The sequence below is a fragment of the Uloborus diversus genome, chromosome 7 (genome assembly GCF_026930045.1).
Source record: "Uloborus diversus isolate 005 chromosome 7, Udiv.v.3.1, whole genome shotgun sequence".
NCBI classification, from domain to species: domain Eukaryota; kingdom Metazoa; phylum Arthropoda; class Arachnida; order Araneae; family Uloboridae; genus Uloborus; species Uloborus diversus.
Window position 1 is genome coordinate 52,535,942 of NC_072737.1, and position 18,076 is coordinate 52,554,017.

Genomic DNA, 18,076 nt, shown 5'->3' on the forward strand with positions numbered 1-18,076 from the left:
GTCAACCAGAAATTTCATCCAAAACATTACCTTCTATACTAAAGAATCTAAAACAGAATTGATGCCCTATTTTATCAAACAAATACAAAGTTTCGTAAATTCTACAAAGTTCATACACAACTTTAAAACTAAAAACTGGGTGTGAATTTAGAACGGAATCTGTTAGTTATTCTGCCTAAAGATCCGTTATGGCTATTCTTCCATACTGATGCTCTCTATCAAGCTGTGACAGTCCTAGTTCTTGCATTTTGCAAAATTTTATATTTAAAGAAAATTTTCAATTGCACTTTTAGATACATTGCTTAAAAGAAGCATATAATCTCATATTAATACATTCTAAAATAATTTTATCCTGCATTAAACAATTAAAATTAACAAAACATTTTTTCTAATTAAAATCACAATACTTAACTAATCACACATATTATTAAAGTAAGACAAAACAACGTTAGAAGAAGTACAAATTTGCAAATTACAGCAGACACGTGTTTCGGCGTTACAGGGAACGCCTTTTTCAATGCAAAAAATAATGAGCTTATGGATGAAAAGACATCCGACAAAAGCCAAGAGCAGATAAGCATGCAGCTTAAAAATATAAAAATCGCCGGATGTCTTTTCATCCATAAGCTCATTATTTTTTGCATTGAAAAAGGAGTTCCCTGTAACGCCGAAACAAGTGTCTGCTGTAATTTGCAAATTTGTGCTTCTTCTAACGTTGTTTTGTCTTACTTTACTGTTCAGCACAAAGGTATTTATTTATCTCATACATATTATTCAAATCTCAAGAAATCCACACAGTTACAGAAAAAAAAAAGAATCCCAGACAAAACAGAAATTTTTTTTTAAGCATTAACTTTTTAAACGTTGTTTTAGCAGTTATGTTTTGTTTCTTTTCAATCTCACATAGTCACATTATCTTATGATTGCTCACCTCAGAATTACTATCCTCACTTTCTGGTGCCTCCATTAAAGGAGGGGCAGCCTAAAGGAACACAACAAATAGTTTAAATGACAACTAGTTTAAATAATAATTGCAATATATATACATATATATATATATATATATATATATATATATACATAAAAACAAATAAAAAAACTTGATTAAAGTTTCCAATTTAGAAACAGTTAAAATGAGTCAATAAAATTAATAGTTTAAGATTATGCTGAAAGAGACATAAAAAGAAGTATTTAAAAAAATGTTGATTCAAAAATTATAAAAATTAACTGAAACTCACGGTTTTCTAATAGAAAGGTTGCTTGTGAAATGGGAATATGTAATGAAATTAAGTTACAAAATTGCCATTAAATAACCTAAAAAGTTTGATTCAAACAACGTATTAAATAAACAAAAAAAAATGTTAAATCCACTGCTGAAGATATAGAGCCTCATTACAATGTTTAATCGCAAAAAGAGCAAACATGGCAACAGTGTAAACATTATTATTCTAATTTTGGTTAAGTAGAGAAAGTAAAAAAGTCGCCAAGTGATGCACATGCAGAAGAAGTGTACTGAGAATTGTACTTCCAAATGCAAAGAAAGGTGATGCTTTTATTTGAGTCTGTAATCTAAATCTAACATTGCATAAAAACTATGGACTGTGCTTAAAGAACAAAAGTACAGTATAGTAGTTAGTGCCTTCGATTGTGCAGGAAAATATTGTTAAAGAATTGTCAAGAAAATTAATGTTTTTTAATCATTAACTTTTGAAACTTTTTGTTTTAGCTGTTATGTTTCACTTTATTTTATGCTTGCTCACCTCAGAATCACTATTATCACTTTCTGGTGCTTCCATTAGAGGAGGGGCTGCCTAAAGAAACATAACAAATAACAACTAGTTAAAATAATAATTATAGAAATATATATACACGTATAAATAAAAAAACTTGATTGAAATTTCCAATTTAGAAACAGCTAAATTGAGTCAATAAAATTAATAGCCAAAGATTATGCCGTAAGAGACAAAAAAACAATTATGAAAAAAAAGTCGTTCAAAAATTAATAAAATTAACTGAAACAGTTTCATAAAAAGTGATAACCCCAATATTAAACTGCTCCACGAAGGGCAGGATATATATATATATTTTTTAAAGTTGGGGGATTGAGTCATATGCAAGTATACTGCAAATTCTTTCTTTTTAATAAGATTTTTACGGGGTATATTCTACTTTGATATGTCATACATAAGTTAAGAGCCATTGTCTGTAAGGATCAGGCAGATTGTGATTGTTGGGATTTTTAATTTTCTTTATTTTCACATATGTTGTTCCTTATCATGAATGTAATGTAAATCCAAAATATGATCTTTGTCTGCCTCACCATTTTTGAGAAAAATTTTTTAGTTTAGGGGGCGTGGCACTTTTTTGCTGTTTTTTCAAATTTGCAGTTTTTTATGCGCTTGTTGCTTGAAGCGCCCTTATAATGACATGCATTTTTTAATTCCATATTATTATATAGTCTAGTTAGATACTGTTACAGCTGTCAAATCTGTGACACTACGAGGGCGACGCACAGTGGTTCAAAACGACAAAAAAGCGGAAAAAATTCAATAACTTTTAATATTCTCAAAAATTGCCTTGGAAAATTGTTAAAATTGTTGCATGGTAATATTTATCTTCATGCTTGCTGATCGTAAACACTGCGAAACCCCGATTTTATGTCCCTCGGATCTAGGCTTTCCCCACATTTTACGTTTTTTATCAACAGGTCCCAGTTTTTCCGTACACTAATAATATTAGTTTAACCCGGATGGAAAGTTTGTTATTTATGAATTTCCCGCATTTGACGTTTTCCCTTGGCAGTTAAAAAAAGAGAAAAAATGTTTTAAAATTAAGAAAAGTGTTTCCCTCTGTGCATTTTTAAACATAATCCACTCTGTTGAAAGTTAATCCATGAAAACAGAAACGCTTCTGCTCCATCTGTAGCTGACCTTACGGACTTTTCGGCCGCCAATAAAGATGAACAAGAAGAGGAAACAAAACTCGTCTCTTCTTTCAATACTGCATTTAAGAGGCTAATAATAGTGAAAGACTATTTTCTTTATCATAAAGACAAGGAAAAAACTTTGCAAAGTTCCAATCCTGGAAAATGCTGTATTTACTTTGGATTCAATGACTCATTATTACTGTCTATTTTCAACCTAAACGCTCGAATTCGTTACTTAATGTGTTAGAATGATCTAAACTGGTGTGTACAATAATGTTCTTTTCGTAAAATATCGCATTTTTACATTTTATAAGCGTCATCGTAGCAACCTTTATTACTATTTTTGTTTCTTTATCTGATTTTTGCTTTTTATACATTTCTCGTATTTTACGTTTTCCCATATTTTATGCTTTTGGATTTGAATTGACGTTTTCAAATATTTTATGTTTGATTCAGGCCTCTGAGAAACGTGAAATCGGGGTTTCTCTATAATTCAAATTCATTTCTGTTTTTAGTGAAAAATATAAATTAAATCAGTCGTATGCCACACGCAAGGTTTATTTATTGCAATTGATATCCTCAAACAATATTTTCTGGCAATGTTGACAAACTGAGAACAGCTAGAATGATTTCGAAAAGGAAATCAAAAATTTCAAAAGTTTAATGATTTTCTAATTTCATTGTTTTATGAACGGAATGGTTATTTAACTTTTTACATAGAATTCTGTATGAGTTTTAAAAATTTATTTCTCATATGTATCTTCTTTAAAGCGAAACGGGTCCGAAAATTGTTATTTTCAGGTTACTACTGCATTGCATGTAGAAAAATGCTCCACATTAAGCCATAACAACATAAATCTGTTTAAAAAAAATCCTCTATATTTATTGATGAATGTTTCAAAAGCCCAAACTTTCGGAAACAGTAAACAAACGTTTTTAGGCTCTCCTGCAAATTAGTGAAACTGTGACATACGTTAGTCTGGAGCATGTCAAATTTGATGACCAATTTCTTTGATAAAAAAGCTTTTTACCCCTGTCATACCGTTACGAGTTATTTTCTAACTTACAATATTGGTATTCATAAATAGCAAAGATCAAACAAAAACATCTGTCACAACTGCAGTCGCAGGTGGTCGCAGCTAAAATGTTGTTTATTTACAGGAAGGATTAAACTATTGATATATGTAAATTTTAGCCCACCGGAAGCCGCCAATAAAAGTATATTCCACTATACTTTTCATTATATTTTTAAGAAAATAATGTTTTTTTATTTCAGGTAGTTTTCAATTTTGATGAATTTTTTAATTTTTAATTACAATGTAATATGCATCCTATAAGTGTGAAAAACCAATCAGAAATGACTTTTATTAAATTTTAGTCCTCCTTATTGAACGAATGAATTAAAACTGAAGTACTGAAGTATAAGACGTACGCCCGAAAAAAGTAAAAACATAATTGCTCAACAATCTCGGCTTGTTTTTGCAAAAACTAATTTTTTTTTTTTTTAAACTGTTATGGAGTAAGTTACTACAACTCAAGGGCTAAGTAGTTACGGCATGAAATATTTTTTATCTTAAAACTTAAAAATGGCTATTTTTTCCGCCCTTGAACCACTGTGCGACGCCCACAAACTCAGTTTAAAAATGACCGAAAATGAAATTTTTTGGAACATTTATTTGATAAATTTCACAAAAACACAAATATTTAAAATCTAACTAAAACTGTCGCCCTCATGGCAGATATCTGATACTAAATAAAGTTGATAACCAACATGTTTGTCTAACATTTGCACAAAATCTTAAAACAGCTCCACACATCCTTGTTTCATAAGTCAGATTCTGTTTCATAAAAATCCCAAGAGGCCACAGGGCTAGTTAACGTGTTCTTCAGAATATCTTTTCGACTAAGCTCTAATTTTAGGCTTAGTTTGGTTTCATTGAAAATGAAAGATTTTTTGTCATCATAAGAGATTAAAAGTAGCAATCAAAAAGGTTACATAATTATTTATTAAATTTATTAATTTTATTCTCACTTTCAGTTGATATTTATATTTTCTCACCTCAGAATAGCTGTCATCACTTTCTGGGGCTTCTAATAAAGGAGGAACATCCTAAAATAATACATTGGAAAGTTTATGTAATGAGTTCAACTGCATAAGTACGTTTTAGAAATACTTAAAATAACAAATAGAAATTCAAGAATCAAATATTATGACATTCATGATACATAAAAATTAAATTTATAAATATTTTTCAACTCATTGTGATTTTTAGAGTTATGTTTTTATACGTAGGAGATATCCCAATAAAGAGGCATTGAAATTTTTCAAAAGAATAATGTACAGGATTCCCATTTTTTTTTTGGACAAAAATTTTTTCATTTTTTTTCAATGATTTTCAAAACGAGCCACTCCATTTCATATCACCCAGGCCTGTCACATGACTATCACCGATTTTTTTGAAAAAATTACAGTTGTTACAACTAAGGGACAAGTGAAATATTCCAAAAGGATTTTACAAGAAAAAATTTTTTTCTTCAGTTACAGGCTACTAAAATTCTGCACAAAATCGGCCATTTTGGAAAAAAAAACAGCAAAACACTTGATTTGAAATGGACACTATTTCAATTTCATGATTACTGAAGAAAAAAAAAAAATCCTGCAAAATCTTTCTGGGATATTTCATAAGCCCCTTAGTTGTAACTACTGTAATTTTTTCAAAAAAATTGGTGATCGTCATATGACACTTTTCATAAGTGCATGCCTGATTTGAAATGGAATAACTTTTATGGTGAAAATTTTGAAGAGCCCAAAACTTACTTTTTGTGGAGAAAGTTGAGTTAAGTTCTCCTCTGAAGGATTGACAGCTTTCCTACAATAAAAACAATATCAATGTAGCAGGGGGAATCAAGATTTCAAAAAATCAAAGTTTTAAATTTTTTGAGTAGTCAATCTCTTGTTAGTAAACTTTTCATTTGGAAAAAAAAAGATTACATGATATTTATTAGCATTTTTTATCTGTTTGTAAAATTTATGACACTGAGAATGTGTCATATATATTATAAGTAGTGATGTGGATTGGGTAAATACCCAGCGGGTAGGTAAATATTTTTTGGGTATTTACCCGGGTATTTACCCAACGGCTGGGTAAATACCCAAAAACTGGGTATTTTACAAAAAAATGCAAAAAGTGATTGAGAAATTTTTTTTAAAAATCTAAATATGAAATAATTGGTAAAACTGATACATACATATGTATTACACAGTTTATAATATTTTTTATTGAAAGACTTAATGAAATTATGAAAGAAACATATCATGAACCAAAGAATCTTTCTTTTCAATGCCATAATTGGAGAAGATGTTTGCTTTTTTTTGTTAACCAGTTAAGCTTTTTGCTTTTTGTAGAATGGCTTTTTATATGTGAATATCATATTAGCTTGCTGAGTTGTTTCACACAATAATTCTTTAAATATGCGATCAAAATACAAATTTTAGAGAAAAATTTATTGTTTTGTATATGGTTGATTATACAGGGTGTTCTGTTTTAACCGGCAAGACCTTTATTTTTGCAATCGTTAGTCCTAGATGCATACTTCCAATTGCAAAAATATTCAAAATTAGATGCAGAGTAAAGATATGAAAGTTTGAAACAAAAATAAAAATGAGTCAAAAACTACAAAATTTTAACTTTTTCTACAGCCCTATGTCCCCTAACTTATATTTAGAGAAATGATCTGCATTTAAAACTTACTGACACAAAAAAACTTGACATTTGTGCAATCAAAACTCAAGGAGATATTTCATTTGAAAGTTTTAAGGGACCATGCAGAAGATGAGATTAGAACTTATTACCCTTTCAGAAGAATGATATGTTGGCAAAGTAAGAAATACAAGGTATTTACATTTTTCATTTCCATTCAAAAATTCATGCAAATGTTATGCCGTGATACGCAAAACACGCTGCAAAATCTTGAATAATTTGAAAAACCACACTCTGCACACATATAATTTTATATAAACAATCATTAACTGCTATATTTGCCCCCAAAAGATGTTACTGAGGGCGAGTGTAAAGTGGTTTAAGTCACAAAACCCTGCGTTTCATATCTCAGTGAATATTTGTCGTACTCATGTCAAATTTTTTTGTAATTGTTTTTCAATGGAGATTATTTCCCTAAATATAAGTCAGAGGACCTGGGGCTGGTGTAAAAAGTTAGAATTTATTTTTTTACTCATTTTTATTTTTACCTCAAATTTTCAATATCTTTAAGTCTGCATCTGATTTTGAACATTTTTGCTATTGGAAATATGCATCTAGGACTAACGGTTGCAAAAATAGAGGTCCTGAAAGTTAAAACAAAACACCCTGTATATATACATAGTGGAATACATACAGAAAAGTATTATAGTTGGATATAAATTTTTGAAATAAATACCCGGGTAAATACCCATTTTGGGTATTTACTCGGGTATATACCCTGGGTATTTACCCCTAAAAATAAATACCTAGGTATTTTACATCACTAATTATAAGTTATAAAATTATAAACAAATGAACGAAAAATTTTTTTTCCCACAAAATGAACTAGGCAAAATGAAATCAACACGAAAATATTTGGCCATTTTTACGCTAATGAGTATCATAGTGAAAAACTATTTTGATAATGGCTCATTTTATGATGTGTTCATTTCGAAGATTTTAAATGTACTAAAGTATTAGCTTTTGACTTTGTATATTTCACAACTACTTTCTTTAGGGCTATTAGAAAAATTCAGTAGTCAAACTGATAAAATTTTCTTCCAAGAAAACTTTGTTGACTGGTCTATAAGATGGGATCAGTGTCAATTATGCCTTATTCCACATCACATCCTTCAGTAATAAAAGTAATGTACATATACAAATATGATGACCAACAACAGGCTCTGAGCCCAGCTAGGCTGGTCCTAGACAGTTTATAGGTTCCCAATGAAGATCAATGGCCCTCATAAAGGTATTCACCCCCTTGCTTATTACCACCTCTTCTGGTAAGAGGGTACATTTCTCACACATATATATGTATGTGAGCAATGTATTTGTTCTAATGCTCAAAAGTTAGACATCAAATTTCTAATGAACATAATTGTGAGAACTAATTTTGGTCAACAACATTTGTATAAAAGACATTAACTACAAAAGCTTACTTTTCTTCATTGGCAGATTCAGTTTTTTCACGTGTTTCCCCATGGTTAATTTCAGAAGAGGGAGGATCTTTTTCTTGCTCTCTACATGCCCAAAAGCAAGAAAATTACAAGAAATTTATTTAAACAACAAACCAATTTCTGAACAATAATAAATAAATAAATATATGGATATACATCAGGGACAAAAAAAAAATCTTTTTACATTAAATTAATCATGACTAAGGATTCAACTGGTGTTCCGGTACCGGCAAATTTATGAATTATCCCGATATATATTTATAAAAAGTAAAAATTAAAATATTCTAAAAACCTCCAACTTAAAACTATGCAAAGCAGCAATTACTTCAGTAAAGAACATATAAGTAGTGTTAAACTAAGGAGTCTGAAATATTAGAAACTAAAGCAGAAGAAACAATCCATATCTTGAACCTATTCCACAAAAACCTTGAATATAAATAAATCCATTAAAGAAAAAGAATAGTTTAAAGTTACATCAGTTAACTTTGAATCAGACGTTATACGTAGAAATCAGAATAAAATTATAAAATTTAGATTTTTCCAGCAATATTTTACAAGTGTCAATATTACTTTACCAGGTTGAGTCAAAGGTTTTTCCGTATTTTCCCTGTCCTGGATTGGCAGGCCTGAATGTAACATATGCAAACTACAGTTTCTACGCAGCTGATCTAAAATGGTAGAGTGGAGTTTTAACCTTGATAATCCTTATCAGTTGCTGTGATTTCTTATAACTGTGTAGACGTTGCAGTCTCTTGAAATGGCAGATGATAAGCTAGCAATTCGTGTTATTTTGCGTTTCCTCTGAGAAGAAGGTCTTAACGCAAGGGCAGTGGCAAAATAAATTAATGCTGTTGAGGGTCCAGGTTCTGTGAGTGAGCGCACTGCTCAAAATTGGTTTGAAACGTTTCAAGGAAGGTGATATGACCCTTGAAAAGAAACCAAGATCTGGGCGGCCATCTGTTGTCGATAACGAAGTTTTGCTGGAGGCTATCCAACACCAGCCAAGTTTTAGCACCCAAGCATTATCAGCAGAGCTTGGTCCTTCCCAAAGTACCATCAATCAACACCTCTACCAACTGGGGCTTGTGAGTAGGCGCTGTCAAGAAGTCTTTTGTAGGTGAAAATACGAAAAAACTTGTGACTCAATCTAGTACTTGAAAAATATAACTTTCCCTGGAGCTTGTTATACATATAGTGATAATTTGCTAAGTTAAAAATTTATTTCTGATACTTTTTTTTTTCACTTGTGCTGAATGAATAAATCACCGAGGTATTTTTTTAGCCACCAATAATTTGTCAGAACCCACACATGTATTTATAAATATTTATAAGAAGTACTTAACCAAGACTAGCAATATGGCTAAAACGTAAGAATGTTGATGGGGGAGGGGGGTACTGTTGCTGGGCCTCTTCATTGGAATTACTACTGTAATTAATAAAAAAAATAGTTTAATTGCTAAGTTAAATAGAATTTTTTTTATACTTCACTTCAAAAAGAAATTTCTTATTATTAGCTGATTTTAACTAACCAAGAACTTTCTAGTGCTGTAACTATACTCACAAATTGCACTTTATAAACAAAACATTTGGATGACAGAAATCAATGTTGAGGGTAATAAATTCCTTAGATGGGTGACGGCTTAGCATAATTACAAAATATTGCTTACACATTTTCATCCGGAATCTCTTGAAATTCATCAGCTTTTTTGAGTACAGAAGAATCAATTCCTATCCTCCTAAATAAATACGAGAGAGAAAGATGTAAAACCAGAGATAAAATACAAAAATTCATGCAGAACAACATCTCTCTAACAAAGGAAAACAGTTTAACCTTCTGACAACAAACTTTAGGAAACTTTGTTTTTTATTTGTTGACCAAATTACCATGGAGTTGAACATTAAATCTAAAAAACAAGTTAAATCTACAGTTAGAATTTTTCTTTTCCAAGTTTTTAATCCACAGGTTGGAACATGGGTTATTGCTGATTTTGAGAGCAACATGTTTTGCACATAGCAATCTATGGAAATCAATGTTAGAGGGGAATAAATCCCTCAGATGCAAGATGTCTTAGCATAATTACAAAAACTTATTGCTTACACATTTTCATTTGGGATCTTTTGAAATTCATCAGCTTTTTTGGGTGTAGAAGAACTATTTCCTATCTTCCTACATAAATAGGAGAGAGAAAAAGATGTAAAAATAGAGATTAAATGCAAAAATTCATGCAGAACAACATTTCTCACACAAAGGAAAACTGTTAATTTAACCTTCTGATTACAGACTTTAGGAGACTTTTTTTTTTCCGAGCAGATTACCATGGAGATGAACATTAAATTTTAAAAATAAGTTAAATCTAAAGTTAGGACTCTTCTTTTCCAAGTTTTTAATCTGCAGGTTTTGACATGGGTTATTGCTGATTTCAAGAGCTACATGTTTTGCACATAGCAATCTACTTACAGAAAACTAAAACAGTTGTTTCTACATCTTCATTTATATAGTTTTACATACTCAATACGAAACATACACAAATGGCTTGATTTTATGATAAGAGTCACATAGCTGTCAACAGTGAAAGCTGAAAATTAAGGAGACTTTGCATGAATAAATTTAGAGCGTGAAAGAGATTTTTTTTTTTAAATATAAAAAGGGATTTCTTAAATGAAACCTGTATAGAGCATGAAATTCGGCATTTGGAAACATGGCAGGACCCGAAACTCAAAAATTGAGAGTACCATAATTAGTCCTTTGAAAAAGAATATTTAAGTTTTTAAAAATGACATCATGAATGAGCAGCCCCTAAACCAATTACTAATCCTTAGAACTCAAAATTTTAAATAAAAAAAAAGATGATGGAGTAACTGTGGTATCAAAAATAATTAGCATTATAATTAATCATCCAATTAATCAGCAATCAGCCAGTTTGCTAATTGGTGCATCCCTAATTTAAACATATTTCAGCATGTATATGGATGAAACCTGCATCCAAATAGCACTTATTGATTCAATAAAAAAATAAACTGGAGGACAGAAAAATCCAGTTAGTGGCAAGACAATGAAAAAACAAGACAAAAATACAAGCAGAACAAATTAAAACAAAAGTAAACCTCTAGTCTTCAAGTTAATAAAAGACATGTTAAAACATCTATGCAACTACAACATGATTAAAAACTTCAATAAAACCTAAATTACAAAAATACAATTCAACTTTGTAAAAATATTTCAAAATTAATGATAATTTTATAAGTTTCTTATTTGGCACAGCAAATTGAATATCATGTGAGAATTATATAATGTATTGCATACAGAAAAAAGCTTAATATTTTGCTATATACTGATTATTATTGTAAAATAGCAACTTAGTTTGAAAATCCAGCTAAAAAAAATTAAGGCATTTAAAATAGCCATCAGAACTTTTCCCATGGCTTTTCTTTTTTTTTCCTTTTTTGTTAATTCCCAGAAGGATTTATATGTTCATAAAATAATAACTAATATGTATAAAAACTTTCAATAAAATCTAAGAAACAAAAATACAAATCAACTTTGTAAAAAAAAAAAATAATAATAATAATTTCTAAGCTCCTTATTTGGGACAGCAAAACACAGTGCGAGAATTATGCCGAGTATTGCAAACAGAAAAAAGTTAAAAATTTTGCTATGTACTGATCATTATTATAAAATAGTATCTTGTATCTCGTTATTATAAAATAGTATCTAATTGTACTTACGCTTTCTCAGTAGTTGCTTCCTCTCTGCACTCCTTTTCTTCAGAAACACCATGATGCATATTTCTTTCAAAATAAAAATATGATACATGTACACACATATATATATACTTCTTATGCACTTTGATACAAAAGCAAAAGAAAAATTCTACGCACACCGAAGATTTGTTTAAATATGGGCAAATACATACATGATAGTTAAGCATATTCTAATTTTTTTCTTTAGAGTTTGTGACCTTTAGTAATACATTAATGATGTCTCAGAGACCTCCATGCCACGTTCTTCGTTAGAAGTAACATCTGATACATTGGCCTTACATCAAAAATATAAATATTCCGGCAATATTTTAAGTTAAGGTAAAACAAAGTTTTATCAATATACAGTATGTGACACAAAATTAGAAACGCTCGAGATCCCAATCGTTCTTTGGATTTGGATAGCTTCACAAAAAAAAAAAAAAAATTATGCATATACTCTAATGCTATATTATGAATGCTTAATTTCATTTTTAATTTCAAATGTATTTTTTCAGCATAACATGAACAAATATACTTTATACTATAAGTTTTTTCACTAAATATCTGCACTATAACCAGATGCAAGGTACAATGCTTTGAAGATTTTAAAATTCTTTTTCAAAACATGAACCTCACTAACACAAGTGAGACTGATACTAATTTTTACAACAAAAATTAAGAGAAAAAACAGTGGGGGGGGGGGGGGGGACTAATGCTTTTAGTGACGTTTTTAAAGGTTTTAAGTGTGAAAATCTCTGCCTTCAACAGTATCCTTCCTTGCTACTAGGCTTAACTATTTTTGTATTTTTTATTTCTCTAGCCTTCAAAATAATAATAATAATAATAACAACTATCAAAACACCCTCTTATAACAGGACTGAACACGCTAACAAGATCATTTTGCATAGCAATATTAGCAATATTTCCACAGCACTAGATAATGAAAATAAAAAATATATATTGCATTTAAAAACAAGATTAACTTAAAATAATGAGGGAAAAGAATAATGCACTAATGCAATGACAGTACTTAAATATTTACAGACACAAATGTTTTATCAATTTACATAATGTCTAACTCAGGAATTAGTTTTAGAGTGAATCTTGCTGAATGAACTTATTGTATGAAAATGCTGTTTTGTGGAGTTAACATCTTTCTCAAGGCTTTTTGAAAAAAAAAGATATGCGGCGCCACAAAAAATTGGCTTGGAAAAAAGTAAATATTTTCTAAACTAAATTCAATTCGCTTTGTTACTTTGTTTCTTGAACAAGCATTTATAACCCAATTAATTGGTTCAATGCGATGAAGCTAACAGCAGAATTTCTTTCACATAACAAAATATTGCTTTACAGTTTGAGGGGTGGGGGATATGACCCCCTTCATTGCCATGCTCCCTTCATTGTATTTGCCTCATACCAGCATCTTCTCACAAATTGCAATTAATATGTGCAACATTGGGATTTAAGAAAATCTTTTGACACAAGTATATCAAATGAGGTAATGAGAAGCAAAGGGATGTAAATGACAATATTAAAAGTTTGGAGATAACCAGCACAAATGGTATTTGAACCTCTCCTCTGCTTTAGGGCAAGAAATGGTACTATTAGCTCTGGTAGACGCTGTTATACAGCATGATTTGGAACTTTTCAATGAATCGTCTACCCGAACCTTATCTTTAAATGAGTTTTACTCAGAACTTGAACAAGGTTCACTTAATCCATTTGCTTCTCACAGCCTCAAATGTACATAAATTAAATTACAGTAGATCCTGATTAATCCAAACTATACATTATGTACATCTAAATAACTGTCGGGATTAAGCGAAGTCCGGTTTAACAGGATAAGATTTTAAAAAGTTTACTGTTAGTACTTAAATAAGAATAAATAATACAATAATATCAATGAAACATGCAATAGATTTATTGCACATTTCAAAAGAAATTTAAAAAGGTACAGGTTTTTTTTACTCATTCATATCACTTACTCAGATATTTCAGTCTCCTTTTGTAATTCTTTTTGAGAAGAGGCAGAGAGGTTTTGTGCATTCTCCCTTCAAAGAAAAGAAAATACATTTACATTAATGTTATTACATGCATGTGATAGCTCAAAAACAAAAAAATAAAAATAAAAGCTGAAAACTCAGAATTCTGCAAACCTGAAGATTGAGAATTGCAGAATTCTGCTATTTGTGGAAAATGCTTTTATTTTATTAATTTGTCATGTCTATAGAAAGAATCATGTTTTAAAGTTGATATCATTAGATTATTTATAAGAAACTGCTCCCTTTTGGTTTATCTTTCTTAGATTGTTCAAATGATTTATTAACTAACTTTTTATGGGTCATACAGTGCATTTATAAATTAAAACTAAAATTTTAATAAAAATAATAATAACTTTCATTTATTTGCTTTGAAATAACACTTTAAAAAATCATTGACAGCAAAATCATTGCAGCAATTAAACTTCAAAACTTACAAATGTTCAGGTGAATCTTTTTCTTTCTTGATTTCTTTCTCATTAGAAGAAGTCTTATCTGGGATATTTTTCCTTTTAAAAACAAAAAATACTAACATAAAATTTGAAAATTAAAACACTTAATGCAAAATTATGGATACACAATCAAATGGAATTTCAACAATCATTTAAAATATTATAAAAAAAAAACACAATATGGAAAAGTTTTTAACCATCCTTATAAAGACCAACTGCATTACATTCAAATTTAGGATATCCAGTGAACAGATATAAAAGAGTAGATAAAGTGAACCTACTCTTTTGATGCTTGCGTTTAAAAAAATATGTCATAGCTCCAGATACATTTAAGTTCAAATTGTCAGTCCCTTTTTTGATCAAGATGTGATAGTTCAAAAACAAAAAAAAGCTGAAACTCAGAATTCTGCAAATCTGAAGATTGAGAATTCCGCTATTGTGTTTAGGTGTGGCGGAAAATGCTTTTTTTTTTTTTAATTTGTCATCTCTATAGAAATAATCATGTTTTAGAAGAATATCCATTTATATCATCAGATTATTTATTAGGAACTGCTTCCTTTTGGTTTATCTTTATTACTGATTGTTTAAATGATTTATTTACTAATTTTTTTATGGGTCATACAGTGCATCTATAGTTTCAAACTAAACTTTTAATGAAAATAAAAGGAAATTTCATTTATTTGCTTTAAAAAGAAACTTTAAAAAACTGTTGACACAGAAAATATCTGATTGTTGAGCAGGATGCAGACAGATTGTGTACTGAAAACCACATAGGCATTACAGTGGCCGTCGCTTATATAAACCATGTTTGTTCAAAACAGTTTCGATTCCATAAAGTGACTGGTTCAATAAAGCGGATAATTCAATAAAGCTGGATTTTATTATTTTTGACAACTTGATTCATTAAAGCGGTTGATTTAATTAACCACTGATTCAATTAACTGGCGTCTATTATACTTCTCTTGCATGTGGAGAAGAACGCTTATGCTGCATTACAACAATTATGAAATTGAGCAGCAATCTCCAAATTCCTGTTATTTGTTTTCAATATTACCTTTAATTCAAAAACAGTGGACAATATAAAACATGCTTAGCAAATGTGAAAGATTTTTGCTAATTTCCTATATTTTCTGATAAAAGCTTAAAAAAATAGAATAACTATAAAAATAGAATTATGCAACAACGAAGATTGAAAATTGTGGTATTATGCCAATTAGCAGAAAAATTCCATGCTTGTATTATTTTACATCTAAATTTATTTATTCAAAGAGAAAAATATTCATGCATGCATTCTTTTTTAAAGTACTTTCATTTCCATGCATACCCAAACTTGTTTTTGTTTGATGGATAGAGACCTCATAAAGAAAAATCCCCATTGAAAAGTCGCTTAAAACTTCACCAGTAGGTATAAAATGTAGTTTCTTCAACACGTTAAAAAACAGTTTTTTTTTTATGTGGTGGATACGAACTGTATAAAAACGTTTCACATGGAAAACCCCCAAAATTTACGAAATAACTAAGAACAGCTTTTTTATTAACTTTGCACAGCTTTGTATTTCAATACTTACAAATGCTCAGGTGTATCTTTTTCTTTCTTGATTTCTTTTTCACCAGGAGAAGTTTTATCAGGCACATTTTTCCTTTTAAAAATAACAAATACTAACATGAAATTAAAAAAAAAATGTAAAAGCATTGATATACAATCAAATGGAATTTCAACAATAATTTATAATATTTAAAAATTAAAAAAAAAAAAAAACATTATGCAAAAGCTTTTAAACATCCTTATAAAAACAAATAGCATAACATTCAAATTTAGGATATATCATCGCCTCAGAACAACAGTAGGATATCTTACTGGAGTTTCTGGGATTAGATCTCTTTTGGCTGCTCTGAGATGACAGTATAGTGAACAAATAAAAAACTTTACAAATAACTTTACATTTAATTGGTGAGAGTATTGCACCAAAAAGTATTTTTATCAATCAAATGTACAGAAATTAGATTACAGTAGAGCCTCATTCACCCAGACTAATATGGAATCAAGGCCGTCCGAATTTATGAAATTATAGATTAAACAAAAGAACCTATAAATTGAGCCAAGGTACATAAACAGAGGACTGTACACAGCAAAAATTGCGTTTTAAAATTGCATTAGAGGAAATTATTAAAATAAATCACAAAAATACAAATACGGTCTACAAAAATCCATTATTGCGTTAAATTGCCGGATAAAGCCAAGTCTGGTTTGAGAGGGTACAGAGTACTGAAGGAATACTGCAAGTACTTGTAATTGGGAACAAATAATAAAAATGTTAATGAAACTTACAATACATTTAATGCACATTTTTAACAATTAATATATATATACAGTAGGCACCACTTAATGTGATCAAGGGTAATGTTATCATTTGCTTAATATTAACAGAATCACAAAATCTTGAAGCACTTGTTTTGTAATCAGTGTTAAATATTTAATTTGCATTTATAATTTGCATGTATTTTTTCTCGTTTCAGTTAAACTTGAAGTTGAAGTATTTTAATGTAAATTCATCACGTGATCTAATGACGTGATATGCGCCCTTTAAATAGGCTGAATGCCGGTTTAGTTTTTCTCTTGACTCTTGAATCAATCGATGCTGTATCTTGATGGCAGTCACCCTTAACGTGACTGAATTACCTCTATAAAGATGTTAAATACTATATACGTGTACATATGCAAATAAACGTTTTTATTTCAAAATAATGAGTCATGAATATATTGCTAGCATTTTAACTTAACTTGAATACAGAGGAAAATATCTTGACTAATGAGACCAAACTTGGCGTACTTGGAAATTTCATCTTGATACATTATATTTATTGTTCTGGTGCCGAAACCCACGGTTGGACTTGAAATAAAGGTAAGCTGTACCTTTTTCTTTATTGCTAACTCTTGAACTATGCAAAATTAAGAATTAAGTTTTGAAGCAACTTTGGCTATAAATATGAGTGTTAAAGAAAAGTTAAATATGGATGCTATAGAAAAACTAAAAAATAAAAGAGCAACTGTGCGAACTGCAGTAACTAAATTAATTACAAAATCTGAGAAGTTACTAAAAGATATCGCTGAAGTTGCGGATTTTGATTCGATAAGTGAATCACTGGATATCTTAATTGAAAAAGAAAAGCTATTAAAAGAATTAGATTCCGCAATAGATGATCTAATTACTGATAAAGCAGAGTATGAAAAAGAAATAACCAATGTTGAAGAATATTCTGACAAAATCTTAAGTCTAAAATTCAAGCTTAAGAATACACTGAGAAAACATAACGTAAATGAAGACCTTAAAGTAGAAAATGTCATTAATGAATCAGTGTTAGAAAATAAAAGATTTTCAGCAGTAAAACTGCCTAAGTTACAAATAGAAAAATTTAGTGGAGATTCGAGCCAATTTCTTGAGTTTTTTAATACATTTTCCAATGCCATTGATTCAAACGAATCTTTAACTGAAATCGAGAAGTTTCAGTATTTAAAATCATTGCTATCAGGACCTGCATATAATGTTGTTGCGGGATTTCAACTAAATGATAAAAATTATAAAGTGTGTTTAAAATTGCTTCAAGAACGGTACGGAAGACGCGAAAACATTATCAGTTGCCATATGAACAAAATTCTTAATCTTGAAGGGGTGAAATCTGCTAATAATGTTAAAGGTTTAAGAAAACTTTATGATAG

At 29.7% G+C, this 18,076-nt stretch overlaps 1 protein-coding gene across 1 annotated transcript in view; it reads right to left on the reverse strand.

Moving 5' to 3' along the window:
* The window catches only part of LOC129226691 (uncharacterized), a 76,987-nt gene that overhangs the window by 18,292 nt on the left and 40,619 nt on the right, over positions 1–18,076 (reverse strand). Inside the window, exons 16-26 of the mRNA XM_054861321.1 lie at positions 15,927–15,998; positions 14,344–14,415; positions 13,853–13,918; positions 11,853–11,915; positions 10,225–10,293; positions 9,794–9,862; positions 8,109–8,189; positions 5,745–5,796; positions 4,986–5,036; positions 1,761–1,811; positions 932–982 (exon numbers count right to left, since the gene is read on the reverse strand). Of these exons, the coding sequence (XP_054717296.1) occupies positions 932–982; positions 1,761–1,811; positions 4,986–5,036; positions 5,745–5,796; positions 8,109–8,189; positions 9,794–9,862; positions 10,225–10,293; positions 11,853–11,915; positions 13,853–13,918; positions 14,344–14,415; positions 15,927–15,998 (697 nt within the window). The remainder of the gene's footprint in view (positions 1–931; positions 983–1,760; positions 1,812–4,985; positions 5,037–5,744; positions 5,797–8,108; positions 8,190–9,793; positions 9,863–10,224; positions 10,294–11,852; positions 11,916–13,852; positions 13,919–14,343; positions 14,416–15,926; positions 15,999–18,076) is intronic.